Source organism: Gymnodraco acuticeps, unplaced genomic scaffold, assembly GCF_902827175.1.
Source record: "Gymnodraco acuticeps unplaced genomic scaffold, fGymAcu1.1, whole genome shotgun sequence".
Taxonomy (NCBI): domain Eukaryota; kingdom Metazoa; phylum Chordata; class Actinopteri; order Perciformes; family Bathydraconidae; genus Gymnodraco; species Gymnodraco acuticeps.
Genome location: NW_022992135.1, coordinates 1,892 through 21,440, shown reverse-complemented (window position 1 = coordinate 21,440; position 19,549 = coordinate 1,892). Strand labels below are relative to the sequence as shown.

Genomic DNA, 19,549 nt, shown 5'->3' with positions numbered 1-19,549 from the left:
CTTGTCTCTCTGGTCATTTCAAATGTATTTTTCAGTCATTCTCAATCGTATGAAAAGGTGATTAGTTTATCTACAGTAATTGTATGTTATTTTGAAGTCGTTTTGAGTCTCTTTGAAGTCATCTAGTGTGTCTTTGTAGTCATTGTGTGTTTCTTTGAAGTCATCTAGTGTGTCTTTGTAGTCATTGTGTGTTTCTTTGAAGTCATTTAGTGTGTCTTTGTAGTCATTGTGTTTCTCTTTGAAGTCATTTAGTGTGTCTTTGTAGTCATTGTGTGTTTATTTGAAGTCATTTAGTGTGTCTTTGTAGTCATTGTGTGTTTCTTTGAAGTCATTTAGTGTGTCTTTGTAGTCATTGTGTGTTTCTTTGAAGTAATTTAGTGTGTCTTTGTAGTCATTGTGTGTTTCTTTGAAGTCATCTAGTGTGTCTTTGTAGTCATTTTGTGTTTCTTTGAAGTCATCTAGTGTGTCTTTGTAGTCATTGTGTGTTTATTTGAAGTCATTTAGTGTGTCTTTGTAGTCATTGTGTGTTTCTTTGAAGTCATCTAGTGTGTCTTTGTAGTCATTTTGTGTTTCTTTGAAGTCATCTAGTGTGTCTTTGTAGTCATTGTGTGTTTCTTTGAAGTCATCTAGTGTGTCTTTGTAGTCATTGTGTGTTTCTTTGAAGTCATTTAGTGTGTCTTTGTAGTCATTTTGTGTTTCTTTGAAGTCATTTAGTGTGTCTTTGTAGTCATTGTGTGTTTCTTTGAAGTCATCTAGTGTGTCTTTGTAGTCATTGTGTGTTTCTTTGAAGTCATTTAGTGTGTCTTTGTAGTCATTGTGTGTTTCTTTGAAGTCATCTAGTGTTTCTTTGAAGTAATTTTGAGTCTCTTTGAAGTCATTTAGTGTGTCTTTGTAGTCATTGTGTGTTTCTTTGAAGTCATTTAGTGTGTCTTTGTAGTCATTGTGTGTTTCTTTGAAGTCATCTAGTGTGTCTTTGTAGTCATTGTGTGTTTCTTTGAAGTCATTTAGTGTGTCTTTGTAGTCATTGTGTGTTTCTTTGAAGTCATCTAGTGTGTCTTTGTAGTCATTGTGTGTTTCTTTGAAGTCATCTAGTGTGTCTTTGTAGTCATTGTGTGTTTCTTTGAAGTCATTTTGTGTCTCTTTGAAGTCATTTTGTGTCTCTTTATATTCGTTTCGTATTTTTTGATGTACTTTTCTGTGGCTGGTAATCATTTTGTGTTATGTTGTCTCTCTGTAGCCCTTTGTGTCCCCTTGTTGTCATTTGATGTCTCTTTGATGTCACTTTCCATCTCTTTTCGGTTACTTTAAGACTCTTTTAACAGATCTTGCTGTCATCTAGTGTCTCTCAGATGATGTCTTGTCCCCTGACGTCCATTTAATCTTAAATATATTCTTCTTCGCACCTTTCAGACTCGTCTCTGTCGAGGATGAGCCCCTGCTCGGAGTTGGGGAAAACCTGTAACCCGTGTCTGGACGCGGCGAAGTCGTGTAATCTGAACGAGACGTGCAAACGCCTTCGATCTGCATACAACTCCATCTGCAGCAAGGCCACGCCCCCTCAGTCCACGCCGGCCAATCAGGAGCCCTGCAGCCGCAAGAGGTGTCAGAAGGTGGGTGCAGAAATACCTTGAAAAATACATTTTAAACAAAACTGGGTTTAATTCTAAAAACCAAGCAGCACCATAAAAAGACATGGCATTGTAGAATATAATATATATATATATAATATGTTCAAATAATAAAATAAAAAACTTTTTTTTTAATTAGTTTATACATTGCCGGAACTCACGAGAGTTACACTAAGAATATCCAAATGGACCAATCAGAAGTGCGTATTCAACCATGTGATGCAATGAATGAATAAAATGCCCCCCTCTGTGCCCAGGCTCTGCGTCAGTTCTTCGAGCGAGTCTCCTGGGAGCTCAGCTACCCCCTGCTGTTCTGCTCCTGCTCGGATCAGGCCTGCGCTGAGCGCCGCCGCCACACCATCGTCCCGTCCTGCTCCCACCAGGAGAGAACCAGGCCGTCCTGCCTGGAGCTGAGGGCCAACTGCCGCTCTGACGCGCTCTGCAGGTGAGAGCTAACGCTAGACTATCTGTGAGGAGCTAACGCTACGCTACACATATCTATATCTATTGATAAAAATGGCCAGCTGCCGCTCAGACGCGCTCTGCAGGTTGCAAGGCTGCACGTTTTTAAACTTGAGGAAACTACTGTTTACCACTTAGGCGGCTAATGTTGGGCTATAAAGGAACTACAGCATGGTCACATGACTTCACCACCGTTAAGCTAAAGGTGGCTAATGTTGGGCTATAAAGGAACTACAGCACGGTCACATGACTTCACCACCGTTAAGCTAAAGGTGGCTAATGTTGGGCTATAAAGGAACTACAGCACGGTCACATGACTTCACGTCACCACCGCTAAGCTAAAGGAGGCTAATGTTGGGCTATAATGGGAACTACAGCACGGTCACATGACTTCACGTCACCACCGCTAAGCTAAAGGTGGCTAATGTTGGGCTATAAAGGAACTACAGCACGGTCACATGACTTCACGTCACCACCGCTAAGCTAAAGGAGGCTAATGTTGGGCTATAATGGGAACTACAGCACGGTCACATGACTTCACGTGACCACCGCTAAGCTAAAGGAGGCTAATGTTGGGCTATAAAGGAACTACAGCACGGTCACATGACTTCACGTCTCCACCGCTAAGCTAAAGGTGGCTAATGTTGGGCTATAAAGGAACTACAGCACGGTCACATGACTTCACGTCACCACCGCTAAGCTAAAGGTGGCAAATGTTGGGCTATAAAGGAACTACAGCACGGTCACACGACTTCACGTCACCACCGCTAAGCTAAAGGAGGCTAATGTTGGGCTATAAAGGAACTACAGCACGGTCACATGACTTCACGTCACCACCGCTAAGCTAAAGGAGGCTAATGTTGGGCTATAAACGAACTACAGCACGGTCACATGACTTCACGTCACCACCGCTAAGCTAAAGGAGGCTAATGTTGGGCTATAAAGGAACTACAGCACGGTCACATGACTTCACGTCACCACCGCTAAGCTAAAGGAGGCTAATGTTGGGCTATAAACGAACTACAGCACGGTCACATGACTTCACGTCACCACCGCTAAGCTAAAGGAGGCTAATGTTGGGCTATAAAGGAACTACAGCACGGTCACATGACTTCACGTCACCACCGCTAAGCTAAAGGAGGCTAATGTTGGGCTATAAAGGAACTACAGCACGGTCACATGACTTCACGTCACCACCGCTAAGCTAAAGGAGGCTAATGTTGGGCTTTAAAGGAACTACAGCACGGTCACATGACTTCACGTCATCTGGAGTGATGACATGCTGAGTCAAGGTTTTAGGACTCATTCCTATAGCTCTGTAAACATTGCTGCATGGTTCTGGAGTCGTTGGGTCTCAAGACATGGAAGCTTTTGAAAATAAATTCGATCCACAGCATGTAGGATTTAAAGACGAGGCTAAATATTGAATGCAAACTATGAGATGAAACTGATATTTGCTCCTTGTGTGTATATATATATATATATATATATATTATACTTCTCATATATCTCTACTTCCTGCTGAGTGTTTCCTCGCTGCAGCTGTGACTGAACTCTGAATCTGCAGTGCTAATATTCCTCCGGTCCAAAACCCCTCAGAGCTCCCGCAGGTCTGCATTACTGGAGACAAAGACTGTATTTAATAGTCTTTCTGTCAATCAGAGCCCCAGCAGTCATTTCATCACAGCAGGGGGTCCAGCCCCAGAGGACTCTGAATAATATCAGGATAACTCAACTAAGAGGAGGAGAAGTACTCAGATCTGGTACTTGAGTAAAAGTAGAAGTATTCAGATCCTGTAGTAAAAGTAGAAGTACTCAGATCTTGTAGTAAAAGTAGAAGTACTCAGATCTTGTACTTGAGTAAAAGTAGAAGTACTCAGATCTGGTACTTGAGTAAAAGTAGAAGTACTCAGATCTGGTACTTGAGTAAAAGTAGAAGTACTCAGATCTGGTACTTGAGTAAAAGTAGAAGTACTCAGATCTGGTACTTGAGTAAAAGTAGAAGTACTCAGATCTTGTTCTTGAGTAAAAGTAGAAGTACTCAGATCTGGTACTTGAGTAAAAGTAGAAGTACTCAGATCTTGTACTTGAGTAAAAGTAGAAGTACTCAGATCTTGTTCTTGAGTAAAAGTAGAAGTACTCAGATCTTGTACTTGAGTAAAAGTAGAAGTACTCAGATCTTGCACTTGAGTAAAAGTAGAAGTACTCAGATCTTGTACTTGAGTAAAAGTAGAAGTACTCAGATCTTGTACTTGAGTAAAAGTAGAAGTACTCAGATCTTGTTCTTGAGTAAAAGTAGAAGTACTCAGATCTTGTTCTTGAGTAAAAGTAGAAGTACTCAGATATTGTACTTGAGTAAAAGTAGAAGTACTCAGCTCTTGCACTTGAGTAAAAGTGTAAGTACCAGAGTGTAGGAATACTCTGTTATGATGCATCGATCTAATCGTGCGACTTTCACCACGGCTTGCAGTGGTTTTTATCGCGTCATTCAAACAGTCGCTCCGTTGATGTTGTTTCGCGTCCAGGAAAAATAGTTGTGTTTCTTTCTGTCCTCGTTATAGAAGATATTACAACAACTGTCGCTTTATACCTTCTGTGGAAGACCAGCAAACGTTGCAGCAAACGCCGTCGTGTCTCGGTTCATTATCATCCAGCGTCGCACACAGTTTGGAGAATCTTCTCATCCAGGAACTGATGACTGGCGTTTCCCTACGGAGTCAGTTCATGATCTGTGAACTCCGGTTGCACACAAACTCGTATTTCTCCGGGAACCCATTACATCACATGTCACTTAGTAGACGCTTTTATCCAAAGCGACTCACATACATTCAGTTCTGTGGGCAATCCCCACAGGAGCACTGCAGTGGGGTTTGAACCTGATCCCAACACCAAGACTCTATCCACTGCGCCACACGCCTCCACACGCCTCCACAAGGACGAGGACCTTTAAAGGACATAAACAGCGACGACAATGTGTTCTTCCATCTTCACATCTGAGCAACGGCAGGACGTCAGAGGGAATCTCAACACCGATTGGCTTTCGCGAGAATGCAAATTTGACGCTCGAGTTGAAAATATTTGACTCGATTGACGCGGCCCTCTTCAATCGAGCTGTTCACGCCGCCGGAGCAAGTTGGCGTCTATCTATGAATTTGCGACGCGCCCAAAAACCGCATCTCGTCCGGTGTGAACGCTCCATAACAAGGAAAGTACAAACGTATAAACATTATAGACATTCTCCCACGGTGTTGTTTCTGCTGCAGTTTGTCTGTTTTTATAGATTTGAAAAAGATGAAACAGCAGAGAAAGCTTCAGGCTGTTTCTCTCACACTGAGAATTTGGATTAATATGTGTGTGTGTGTGTGTGTGTATGTGTGTGTGTGTTCTCCCTGTGGAGTTCTTGTGTAAACACTCACAGCTTCACATCCTGCAGCCCTAACACAAAGGTTCCTCTTTAAAACGTTTGTAAATCGGAATGAAATCAAGTTTTCCTCAGATTGTCTCCTGACAATATTCAAATCAATCAGGAGCTTTACTTATATATGTATACGCATTATGTGTGCGTCATCCTTTAGTGTCCCCTGGTCTCCCAGCTGTGTGCGTCATCCTTTAGTGTCCCCTGGTCTCCCAGCTGTGTGCGTCACTCTTTAGTGTCCCCTGGTCTCCAAGCTGTGTGCGTCACTCTTTAGTGTCCCCTGGTCTCCAAACTGTGTGCGTCATCCTTCAGTGTCCCCTGGTCTCCCAGCTGTGTGCGTCACTCTTTAGTGTCCCCTGGTCTCCCAGCTGTGTGCGTCACTCTTTAGTGTCCCCTGGTCTCCAAGCTGTGTGCGTCATCCTTTAGTGTCCCCTGGTCTCCCAGCTGTGTGCGTCACTCTTTAGTGTCCCCTGGTCTCCCAACTGTGTGTGTCACTCTTTAGTGTCCCCTGGTCTCCCAGCTGTGTGCGTCACTCTTTAGTGTCCCCTGGTCTCCCAGCTGTGTGCGTCACTCTTTAGTGTCCCCTGGTCTCCCAGCTGTGTGCGTCACTCTTTAGTGTCCCCTGGTCTCCCAGCTGTGTGCGTCACTCTTTAGTGTCCCCTGGTCTCCCAGCTGTGTGCGTCACTCTTTAGTGTCCCCTGGTCTCCCAGCTGTGTGCGTCACTCTTTAGTGTCCCCTGGTCTCCCAACTGTGTGCGTCACTCTTTAGTGTCCCCTGGTCTCCCAGCTGTGTGTGTCACTCTTTAGTGACCCCTGGTCTCCCAGCTGTGTGCGTCACTCTTTAGTGTCCCCTGGTCTCCAGCTGTGTGTGTCACTCTTTAGTGTCCCCTGGTCTCCCAGCTGTGTGCGTCACTCTTTAGTGTCCCCTGGTCTCCAGCTGTGTGCGTCACTCTTTAGTGTCCCCTGGTCTCCCAGCTGTGTGCGTCACTCTTTAGTGTCCCCTGGTCTCCAGCTGTGTGCGTCACTCTTTAGTGTCCCCTGGTCTCCCAGCTGTGTGCGTCACTCTTTAGTGTCCCCTGGTCTCCAGCTGTGTGCGTCACTCTTTAGTGTCCCCTGGTCTCCCAGCTCTGTGCGTCACTCTTTAGTGACCCCTGGTCTCCCAGCTGTGTGTGTCACTCTTTACTGTCCCCTGGTCTCCAGCTGTGTGCGTCACTCTTTAGTGTCCCCTGGTCTCCAGCTGTGTGTGTCACTCTTTAGTGTCCCCTGGTCTCCCAGCTGTGTGTGTCACTCTTTAGTGTCCCCTGGTCTCCAGCTGTGTGCGTCACTCTTTAGTGTCCCCTGGTCTCCAGCATTGTGCGTCACTCTTTAGTGTCCCCTGGTCTCCCAGCTGTGTGCATCACTCTTTAGTGTCCCCTGGTCTCCAGCTGTGTGTGTCACTCTTTACTGTCCCCTGGTCTCCAGCTGTGTGCGTCACTCTTTAGTGTCCCCTGGTCTCCAGCATTGTGCGTCACTCTTTACTGTCCCCTGGTCTGCAGCTGTGTGTGTCACTCTTTACTGTCCCCTGGTCTCCAGCTGTGTGCGTCACTCTTTAGTGTCCCCTGGTCTCCAGCTGTGTGTGTCACTCTTTAGTGTCCCCTGGTCTCCCAGCTGTGTGCGTCACTCTTTAGTGTCCCCTGGTCTCCCAGCTGTGTGCGTCACTCTTTAGTGTCCCCTGGTCTCCAGCTGTGTGCATGACTTGAAGACAAGCTGCATTTAGTCCACTTTATTGGTTATTTTTCACATTTACACAGTAACCCTTGTGAGGACGTTGTGATGCGTCTCTTCTCTCTGATTCTGCAGGAAGTAATCAGTGAAATCAGCTGAAGGAGGGTTTAATCAAACAGGAAGTCAGCACACTTGTGGGTCAAAATTACCCGTTTGATTGGTAACTACCAGCTTTAAAGGTGAGAGGGACTGAAGTGGGGGAGTGACACCCTCGTCTCACCCCTCTTTATCAGGGACTGGGTGCCCTTCAGGAAAGAGTGTGTTGGGAAAAAGGGCAATAATACAACTCTCCCAAGATGGTTAAAATAGAAAATAAAAATGAATTCAAAATGATACAATAATTATACATTTAAGTTTTTATAATTAGGTAAAAATATTAAGAAAATTCAGAAAATTAAAAATAATAATTACAAAATGTAAAAAGATAATTAAAAATGAATGAATCTAACCGGCTTCACTTCAGAGTGTTTTGTGTTTTTTAAATGTGATTTTTTGTTTTAAATCAGATTGTTTAACCTGTTTGTATCATCCCAACTCTGCAGTGTAAAATAAATCCTGTTCTTGTCTGTCTTTGGATTTAGAAATGATTTGTAATGACTCACTGCTGCGGGATATGATGCATTATCTCAGAGGAGGAATGTTAATGCTTCCTCTGTTTTACATAAAGGTTTTAAATTGGTCTTTTCTAAGTGCTGAAATCTGGATTTCAGCACTTAGAAAGCAGATCAAAGTTTACCTCGTTAACGTCATCAGTTTTGAAATGCTTTATATGAGTTAACTTAACCGTGCACTTTAATAAACATCCATTTGAATGCGTCACCGTTTGTATTCCTCTGTAGTCCCTGAGTCACGCTCCTATTGGCTAGCGCTCCAACCAGTGTTGAAGTCAAGTCACTCTCGAGTCACTACTCTTCGAGTCCAAGTCCGAGTCACCCAAGGAGTGTCCGAGTCGTTTCGTTTTGCACTTTTATTTTGATAGTAATAAGATCGGGACTCTTATTTTGAAAGAACTTTTACCGGAAGTCAATGGACAACGGAGCAGTGTAAACACACATGTATAATTACGGATATATGACGAAGGACTCAGTCCCGAAAATCGGCACTCGAGTCCGACTCAAGTCTGAGTCCAGGACTCGGGTACTCCATTTCTGGCTCCAACACATTGTAGCTGATAGGCTAAGGGGGCGGGACATCTCTAAGCTGGTGGACCAATCACAACAGAGTCGGCCAAATGACCAATCAGAGCAGACTTGATAAAAGCTTGATAAAACCACACTATCATGGTTTTGGTCTATATGTGCGTGTGTGTGTGTGTGTGTGTGTGTGTGTCCACAGGGTGACACCGTTTACCTGCTCAGGTTTTCAGATATCAGCCTCCAGAAGAAATATATACATTTCAAATGAAGATGAAGTGACCCTTTATGACCTTCAAAACACACACACACACACACACACACACACACACACACACACACACACACACACACACACACACACTGTTTCCTTTCCTTATTGACTGTTGGAGGTTTCCATCAGGACTCATCTGCTGGATGTGGAGATGTATGAGCATTATCTTCCCCCATCAGCGCTGTCTATGTTTGTATGCAAAACACACACACACACTTACATCGTGCACCGACACCCGAGTGTGTTTTAAGGCGAGGAACCAATCTGAGGCCGGCGTCGCTCCATTACTCCGTCAATGAGGGAAATATCTGCAGAGGTCACAGAGCACGTAGTGTGTGTGTGTGTGTGTGTGTGTGTGTGTGTGTGTGTGTGTGTGTGTGTGTGTGTGTGTGTGTGTGTGTGTGTGTGTTTACAGAAGCGATGAGGAGAGAGATGAGTCTTTAAAGAGGAAATAAGCAGAAGTAAACAAAGTACTTACATCCTGTACGTCATGAAAAGTACTTCATTAGAAGTAAAAGTACTGCATATACAATATTTCTATATAAATGTACACAAATGTTACTAGCTTCATGTAAAAGTACACAGTATAATCATTGGAAGAAGTACGTTCATTTTCTTTTATAATATAATACAGATGATTTCACGTAGTAGGGAATGAGTCCTTACCCCAAGTGAAGGACTTCAAGTATCTCGGGGTCTTGTTCTCGAGTGAGGAAACAATGGAGCGTGAGATGGTCCGGAGAAAGAACGAGATCGCGGATACAAGCGGCCGAGATGGGTTTTCTCCGCAGGGTGGCTGGTGTCTCCCTTAAGGCCCTGTCACACTGTTCCCGAAATTGACACCCGATGGACACACGATAAAGGAAATGTTCAAATTCGGCTGTGATCGTAGCAACATCGGGCCATTCGTGAGGGCATCTAAGCCATCGTATGACCGCCGGTGGAGTTTCTCAGGCTCCGGCAGCAACTTCGTGAGCGGCAACTTCGTAAGGCACTCGTGAGGGCATCTTGTTGAAGTCGTGTCATCTTCGTGTTATCATCGGTGCATTCACCCTCACTCTGATCGGGGCGAATTCCCGATGGCACCGATGATAACAACCTGCCCTCACGATGGCCTTACGAAGGGCAACATTGACACACGAATTCAACACGAAAATGAACCTTCGCAAGGTCCTTCCAAAGATGTTGCCACCGCTCACGAAGTTGCTGCCGGAGCCTGAGAAACTCCACCAGCGATCATACGATGGCTTAAGATGCCCTCACGAATGGCCCGATGTTGCTACGATCACAGCCGAATTTGAACATTTCCTTTATCGTGTGTCCATCGGGTTTTTTTATTGCACAACAAAATCATGTACATATATTATGTAAATAACCCAATTTGTGTTCTGTGAAACTAAAAAGGATATAATATATTATTTTGAAGGAGAGTTGACAGGAAGTTGTTGTTGCTATGGAAACAACATTACGGAGAAAACGTAATATTTTCTACATATAACGACGGATAAAGTAAAGAACAAAGTCTGAAGATATCAGTACAGTATCATAGTACTGTAACATAATTGTTTTTGTTACTTTCGTTGCAGTTGTATGTCTTAAATGTAATGTAAATGTTGCCTTCGTGTGTGGTTCGGGGCCATCTTCGTGCGAAATTCACAATTCCCTATTCGTGTGTCCATCGGCTGTCAATTTCGGGACAGTGTGACAGGGGCTTTAGGGATAAGGTGAGAAGTTCAGTCATCAGGGAGGGACTCGGAGTTGAGCCGCTCCTCCTTCGCGTTGAAAGGAGCCAGTTGAGGTGGTTCGGGCACCTAGTTAGGATGCCACCTGGGCGCCTCCCTAGGGAGGTGTTCCAGGCACGTCCAGCTGGGAAGAGACCAAGGGGTAGACCTAGGACCAGGTGGAGGGATTATATCTCTTCGCTGGCCTGGGAGCGCCTTGGGATCCCCCAGTCAGAGCTGGTTGATGAGGGGAAAGGAAAGTTTGGGGCTCTCTGCTGGAACGAGACCCCCGAGACCCGACCACGGATAAGCGAGAGGAGATGGATGGATGGAGATGATTTCACAATTAATATTAAATCGTAATATAGGGTTTTAATGTGTGATATAATTGTGTGTTTGTGTGTGTGTGTGTGTGTTCCATCACATGCTGCACGAGGAGCGACTCCCTGTAATCCATATTCATATAAACGTGATTAAGTAACATACGCTTATATATCACGGTATTAATATGTCTTCACCGTCTGGATCATAAACTGATCATCTCTTTGTTGTCACCGTGAGGTAACGCCACCCGATCCACAGCGAGCTACACTTTGCTCTGGGTATTTAAAAGTCGCTAAATCTTGTGAGAAAGTCGATTAATATTGCAGGACAGATGCTAAATGTAGTAAAAGTCGCTAAATCTACAAAAAAACTCGCTATATACACTGAACAAAAATATAAACGCAACACTTTTGTTTTTGCTCCCATTTCTCATGAGATGAACTCAAAGATCTAAAACATTTTCTTTTTACACAAGATAACCATTTCTCTCAAATATTGTTCACAAATCTGAAAGAATCTGTGACAGTGAGCACTTCTCCTTTGCCGAGATAATCCATCCCACCTCACAGGTGTGGCATATCAAGATGCTGATTAGACAGCATGATTATTGCACAGGTGTGCCTTAGGCTGGCCACAATAAAAGGCCACTCTGAAACGTGCAGTTCTGCTTTATTGGGGGGGGTCTGGGGGGGTCCGAAAACCAGTCAGTATCTGGTGTGAGGGGTAGGGGTAGGGTTAGGGTAATGTTGTGAATCGAGTGGCCCATGGTGGTGGTGGGGTTATGGTATGGGCAGGCGTATGTAATGGACGACGAACACAGGCTAGGGTTAGGGTTAGGGTTAGGTTCCAAATGGACCAATCCGCTCACACTCACTCAGGCTGAGCTCCGCGGTGTCTCGCTGTCTCGCAGACCCCACGCAGCAACCAGGATACGACCCCAGTAATCCAGCTCACACTGTCCGCTCCTCGAGCCTCAAAGGGCGGAGCAGCGAGCCCCCCAACGTCCCCCCAACACGGCACATAATCACTGATGTTCCGCTGTAACGGTAATGGACTCATCAGAACAGAGTGGGCGAGCTGACCAATCAGAGCACAGTGGGCTCACAGGGAGGGGGGGAGGAGCTCCAACAAGCCGTGTAGGACAGAGAGTGAATACACAGACTCTACAGAGATGCTGTGAGAAACCAATGTGAGTTTGGAACATTGAACAATGTGAATCTATTCTAGAGACCTCAACGATGGAGCTGTGATCAGTAGAAATGGCCGTGACATGGGACCTTCAATGATTTACTGAAAAGTTTCTAAATCTGGCGAGAAAGTTGCCACATTTTTAAAACATTAATAATGAAGTGCAGTAAGGAGGGTTTTCCTTATGATTTCTGAGGAAGTGTATCTGTGATGGACATCAAGTGATATCATTGAGTCAGGAGCTAAATGTAACAAGAATATAACAAAAAAGACACTACATTTAGTGGGATTGTCATTTTCCGTTTGTTTTTCAGTTTCATTTTAAAATGTATAACCTCTCTGTGTCCGGTCTCTTTGACTCGGGATCTCTTCTGCTCCAGTTTATCTCAATTGCTTCATGAACGTCACTATTTTGTGGACTTCACTTAGTACATTATATTTAGTTTGTTCTCAGAGTCTTTGTTCAAATCAAATCAAGTTTTATTTATAAAGGATGTTTGGTGGAGCCAAAGTGCTGTACATAAAATAACAATAGCCTACAGTAGAGACACTTTACAGCAAATACAACAGATTGTTCAGAGTATCAGTGTGAGAAAAACGACACCCTCTATCCTTAGACCCTCTGTCCTTAGACCCTCTGTCCTTAGACCCTCTATCCTTAGACCCTCTATCCTTAGACCCTCTATTCTTAGACCCTCTGTCCTTAGACCCTCTATCCTTAGACCCTCTATCCTTAGACCCTCACATCGTACAAGGAAACACTTCCAGAGAAACCCCACAGTTTAAAGGGAACATGGGAGAAACCTCAGGGAGAGCAACAGAGGAGGGATCCCTCTCCCAGGACGGACAGACGTGCAATAGATGCCGTGTGTAAATCCAAGAGATAATACATTTCACAGCATATAGACCGAATGTTAGGAAATGCATGTGTCTGTAATAAGAAGATGAATCCACGAGGATGTCAGCTACAATCCTGTGGAAGCCATCAGGGAAGCAGCATGACGAGACCCAAGGCAGGACCGCAGAGACAGGTTCAGCCACGACCCGAAGTCCACGACTTAATCCAGAACTCAGGATAGAGGATCCAAGACACAGGACTACAGCAAGAGGATCAGCCTCGACTCCGGATCCCGGCGTAGATATAGATACAAAACAAGAAGAAAGATTTGGCTGGGTTAATCGGAACAAGAGAATACACAGACACAGACAGAGAGGGGAAAGGTCATTGGATAAAAGTTATTCTTGATAACCCTCTAGAAAGATCTCATGAACTTCCCCACTCAATCTATCAAGACCCGAGCAGTTCTATTAGAAGTCCCAGGTAAAGGCACAGGCCGGCGCATACCGCTCATGGAATCCCTCACCATATGAACTCTGACCCCTCAAGTGTACAAGTGAAGAGACACCATGTGTCAGCTCCTTTTAGAATAGTACTTCTTCTCTTCTCAGAGAAACAAGGTTATGAAAAGAGCAGCCAGAAACAGAGGAAGAGAGGCACAACGTGACTACGGAAATGCACTCTCCTAAATATTAAACGAGTAAGAGGTGAAGAAACACAAAGCCAGAAATTGAAAAGAAAAGGCACCATCACCTTCGAATAGGGTGGAAATTATGAAGACCCAAATTATGAAGAGGGGACACGGGATACTAGTGAAGAGGGACAACAGTGAAAAGGCCCAACGTATCCAACGTACTAGCACTCTCCAGAGAGACAGAGAGTCAAAGTATACGCCGAGAGGCACAACGTGACTACGTAGATGCACTCTCCCGTATAAATGAGTTCAAGGGAAAGGGGTTGAAAAACTAAACTAATCAAAAGAAGGAAGTAGAGAGGCCTAAATGCCGTCTCCTAGATTCAGTTAAAGGAAAGAACTGGGGAACAAACAAGTACAGGAGGAAAGGCCCAACGAATCAACGTCAATACACTCTCCTAGGTAAACGGGGTCGGAAGAATATAGTGAGGAAACAGCTGAGAAGGCTTTCCCTCTAGTCCAGGGTGAACATGGAGGATAAGAACCAGAGATAGAGCACAACAACCTATCTCTTCGTCAGATGCACTCCCCCGCCTGGATAAGCGACTCTGTGCTCCATCCCCCTCTACCGGACCTTAGATCCGCAGAGGGAGAGGGGAGGGGCCAACCCCAAGGGGGGGTTTAGGGTTTTAAAAGAAAACCCAGCAGAGTTCCAAACATGGATGAAGAAGTAATTACAAAACGGTTTATAAAACCAAGAGGTTATTCCTCATATTTCTAAAATGTTCTGATCTAATTCAGGGTCATACCAACTCAGCTCCAAGCAACCAGACGTAGCAACCAGTCAGTCCAGTCAGAACCTTCTCTGAGTTCTCCCCGCCTCCAGCCTACTATAAAAAACTGAAACCCCATAAAACCCCAATAATATTAATAACATTTAAAAATATTAAAAATAGTATCAATTCTGTGGATAACTAAATAAATAAATAATTAAACAAAAGCCAGAGAGAAGAAGTGAGTCTTAAGTGTTGATTTAAAACCCCCAGGGTCCGGGCCGACCTCACATGAAGGGGCAGAGTGTTCCAGAGCCTGAGGCTAGCCGCTGCGAAGGCTCGGTGCCCTCGGGTGTCTTGTTGTTCTCAGAGTCTTCAGTTTTAAACCTGCTGATAACAGAAAGGCCCTCCACATAATCCTGCGTCTTGCTTCACTTCCTGCAATTAGCTCAGATGATGTTCTCACTGAGACAGAAAAGCACTGCAGATTTCCTCGGTCCGGCTGGTTTCATTAAAACAGAGAGAACTTTTTAAAGAGCCCTGAGATATTTAACAGGGATTATTTCTGCAGCTCTGTTTGAAAGAAAACACAAAATCCCCTCACTCCTCTTCTGTCCTATTATTTATATTTTTAGACCACATCAGACCTTATGTGGGTCAGCTGTTACAGAATGAGGACTTTCTGTGTCAGAGGCAGAAGAGGAAGTGGAGACAGAAAACACAGAAACAAACTCAGACTGTGTCGCTAAATAAAAAAAGAAAATGTAAACACACTCAGCAAACGAGTTACAGAGACGTCACTGGAGGACATTCATCTGAACACACACAGTCCCTTGATCCTCCTTAGCAGTGGTCTGTTTTCCTTAGCAACATTCTGTTCTCCTTAGCAACAGTCTGCTCTCCTTAGCAACAGTCTGCTCTCCTTAGTAACGGTCTGTTCTCCTGACCAATGGCCTGTTCTCCTTAGCAACGGTCTGCTCTCCTTAGCAACGGTCTGTTCTCTTCTCCTTAGCAACGGTCTGTTCTCCTGACCAATGGCCTGTTCTCCTTAGTAACGGTCTGTTCTCCTTAACAACGGTCTGTTCCCGGTCTTTTCTCCTTAGCAACGGTCTCTTCTCCTTAGCAGCGGTCTGTTCACCTTAGCAACGGTCTGTTCTCATCTGTTCTCTTCTCCTTAGCAATGGTTTGTTCTCCTTAGTAACGGTCTGTTCTCTTCTCCTTAGCAACGGTATGTTCTCCTTAGTAACGGTCTGTTCTCTTCTCCTTAGCAACGGTCTGTTCTCCTGACCAATGGCCTGTTCTCCTTAGTAACGGTCTGTTCTCCTTAACAACGGTCTGTTCCCGGTCTTTTCTCCTTAGCAACGGTCTCTTCTCCTTAGCAGCGGTCTGTTCACCTTAGCAACGGTCTGTTCTCCTTAGTAACGGTCTGTTCTCTTCTCCTTAGCAATGGTTTGTTCTCCTTAGTAACGGTCTGTTCTCTTCTCCTTAGCAACGGTCTGTTCTCTTCTCCTTAGCAACGGTCTGTTCTCCTGACCAATGGCCTGTTCTCCTTAGTAACGGTCTGTTCTCCTTAACAACGGTCTGTTCCCAGTCTTTTCTCCTTAGCAACGGTCTCTTCTCCTTAGCAGCGGTCTGTTCACCTTAGCAACGGTCTGTTCTCCTTAGTAACGGTCTGTTCTCTTCTCCTTAGCAATGGTTTGTTCTCCTTAGTAACGGTCTGTTCTCTTCTCCTTAGCAACGGTCTGTTCTCCTTAGTAACGGTCTGTTCTCTTCTCCTTAGCAACGGTCTGTTCTCCTTAGTAACGGTCTGTTCTCTTCTCCTTAGCAACGGTCTGTTCTCCTTAGTAACGGTCTGTTCTCTTCTCCTTAGCAACGGTCTGTTCTCCTTAGTAACAGTATGTTCTCTTCTCCTTAGTAATGGTCTGTTCCCCTTAGCAACAGTCTGTTAGCGAGTATTAACAAACTCTGAGATGTCCAAATTGACCAATCAAAATCGAGTATTCAACTAAGCCGTGTAATAAATTGTCCTTAATTTTAAAACTGTTATAACATGCTGCTACTCCATTACATTTATATATTCACTTACATTAAAATGCTGATTCTTACTTTCTTCTTATTATTATTTTTAATAACATGCTTGCCGCTTTATTAAATATGTTGGCCTACTCTTTATTTTGTCTTTATCTGCACTGTCCCTTTGTTGTAACGATGTACATATACCCGCAATGATCTGATATCATGGCATCCAGAATACAGCTCTTATAAATCATTAAGAATTCAATAATAAAACGCTTCAAACCTTTTGTCCTCGATGGCCACCGTAGATTTGGCCTTTAAGTCGCTGACAAATCTTAGAAAACACTCCACAACCTTTGGATTCACTGCCTCCTGTTAATGTGTGTGTGTGTGTGTGTGTGTGTGTGTGTGTGTGTGTGTGTGTGTGTGTGTGTGTGTGTGTGTGTGTGTGTGTGTGTGTGTATAAGTGTGTTTGCACTTTATATAAACACAGTCGGAGAGACACTGGAGGAAAGTGTTTGTGTGTCGCTGCAGGTTATCGTTCTTTCTTTTGTCTCAAGCTGACATCGTTGGCAGGATGACTCAAACATGACACACACACTGACCCCTGTGGGAAAGTCAAAAGAGCATCACTCCGCCTGTCACACTTTATCATTCGCTGCAGCCGACAGACAAGGAAACACAAACACTCACAGTGAGCTGTGAATGTGTCATACACACACACACACACACACACACACACCACTGTACACAATACAATTCTGTATCGAATTGGAGTCATAGGTCCTGTGACATTTAAAAAATTATTATTTTAATAATAACAAACACTACTTTCTTACAAATATTCATATAAAATAGAGAAAATGAGGCGCAGGAATGAAAGCAGAGAAACACAGAGAGGCAGAAGACAGGAGATGATCTGCTGTGAGTCTGTGGAAACAGCAGGACCTGCAGACTCTCAAACTGTCAGAGAGATCATCTGTGTTAGATCGGGTTTTAGGAAGATGCTACACATTTTTGTGACGGTAGATTCAAATGATAAATAGAAAAATATAGAAAATGTGAAATACAATATCATATTAAATCAAATAAAAAAGGTAAATAAATAAAAATACAAGCGGATACAAGCGGCCGAGATGGGTTTTCTCCGCAGGGTGGCTGGTGTCTCCCTTAGGGATAAGGTGAGAAGTTCGGTCATCAGGGAGGGACTCGGAGTTGAGCCGCTCCTCCTTCGCGTCGAAAGGAGCCAGTTGAGGTGGTTCGGGCACCTAGTTAGGATGCCACCTGGGCGCCTCCCTAGGGAGGTGTTCCAGGCACGTCCAGCTGGGAAGAGACCAAGGGGTAGACCTAGGACCAGGTGGAGGGATTATATCTCTTCGCTGGCCTGGGAGCGCCTTGGGATCCCCCAGTCAGAGCTGGTTGATGTCGCCAGGGAAAATAAAGTTTGGGGCTCTCTGCTGGAACTGCTACCCCCGCGACCCGACCACGGATAAGCGGAAGAAGATGGATGGAATAAATAAAAATATATATAATAACAATAAAGCGAAATTCAATAAGGACTCTGAAATATAAAAAAATAAAATAAGGATAAGGAAAATTAATAATAATATTTATAGCACAAAAAAAAATGTATATTTTAAAATTGAATTAAAACAAAATAAGATAAAAAAAATAATTGCAGTGTTGACAAAGCATGAGAAAAACCAGAGACATTAACCAATATAAGATTTTCCACTTTAATACTGAAAGTGTTTCCGTGTGTCTTCAGGTCTCGTCTCGCTGACTACCACATGAACTGCCGGCCGACGCCCCACAGCGTCACCAGCTGCCCCAACGAACACTTCCACGGCTGCCTCATGGCCTACGTGGGCCTCATCGGTGAGTGAAATAAAGGAAATAAGACTAAAACTAATATTGTTTCCAGTTTCATTTCGAGCCAAAGTGACTCCAGGCTCAGATCTTGATCTCTTGGGGTTCAATCTGAGCGAGGATTGAAATGAGGTGAAGCAAAAACTATTACAAACAAATCAAATGAATGGAGAATAAGGCGACATGCAGTCTCGATGTTAATGCATCTCTTCACAGCCACCTTTCCCTTCACCTGTGTTAAAGCACAGCATGCATGATGATGAATTATCAGAGATGGCAAAAGTACAGACATCCTTTACTCAGGTAGAAGTACAGAGACTCGTGTTTAAAAATACTCTGGTAAAAGTAGAAGTACTGACTAAACTTTGAAATGTCCTTCAGTAAAAAGTACCCATAACTAGCAGCTGCTTTAAAGAGTACCTGACCTCCCTTTATATCAATAGAACAATAATGTCATTGTTAGCTAATGAATGTTTCCATGCTGAACAACGGCAACATGACAACGTTTGCATTGGTCCCTCTTCTTTAGAGAAGACCAGGAAATGATGGATACACGGATCGTGTTCAAATCAATAGGCACGCAATGACTAAAGAATAATGATCACGCATCAAACACACATTCAGACTAAAGGAACCAGCTGTTTGGAAAATGAGAGAAGTAGAAAGTACAAGTATTTGAGTTCAACATGTGAGAAGTAGAAAGTACAGGTATTTGAGTTCAACATGTAAGAAGTAGAAAGTACAGGTATTTGGGTTCAACATGTGAGAAGTAGAAAGTACAGGTATTTGAGTTCAACATGTGAGAAGTAGAAAGTACAGGTATTTAAGTTCAACATGTAAGAATTAGAAAGTACAGGTATTTAAGTTCAACATGTAAGAAGTAGAAAGTACAGGTATTTGAGTTCAACATGTAAGAAGTAGAAAGTACAGGTATTTAAGTTCAACATGTAAGAAGTAGAAAGTACAGGTATTTGAGTTCAACATGTAAGAAGTAGAAAGTACAGGTATTTGAGTTCAACATGTGAGAAGTAGAAAGTACAGGTATTTAAGTTCAACATGTAAGAGAAGTAGAAAGTACAGGTATTTGAGTTCAACATGTGAGAAGTAGAAAGTACAGGTATTTGAGTTCAACATGTAAGAAGTAGAAAGTACAGGTATTTGAGTTCAACATGTGAGAAGTAGAAAGTACAGGTATTTAAGTTCAACATGAGAAGAGTAGAAAGTACAGGTATTTAGTTCAACATGTAGAAGTAGAAAGTACAGGTATTTGGTTCACATGTGAGAAGTAGAAAGTACAGGTATTTGAGTTCAACATGTAGAAGAAGAAAGTACAGGTATGTGTTCAACATGTAAGAAGTAGAAAGTACAGGTATTTGAGTTCAACATGTGAGAAGTAGAAAGTACAGGTATTTGGTTCAACATGTGAAGTAGAAAGTACAGGTATTTGGTTCAACATGTAAGAAGTAGAAAGTACAGGTATTTGTTCAACATGTAGAAGTAGAAAGTACAGG

The 19,549-nt window shown here is 43.7% G+C and overlaps 1 protein-coding gene across 1 annotated transcript; it reads left to right on the top strand.

The window, feature by feature from the left end:
* The first annotated feature begins 1,206 nt into the window (after positions 1–1,206).
* On the top strand, positions 1,207–18,055 carry LOC117538264 (GDNF family receptor alpha-2-like). The gene is made up of 3 exons (XM_034203861.1): positions 1,207–1,610; positions 1,886–2,073; positions 17,938–18,055. Exons 1-3 carry the CDS (start codon positions 1,428–1,430, stop codon positions 18,053–18,055), a joined length of 489 nt encoding a protein of 162 aa, XP_034059752.1. The 5' UTR covers positions 1,207–1,427.
* Positions 18,056–19,549: the final 1,494 nt, after the last annotated feature.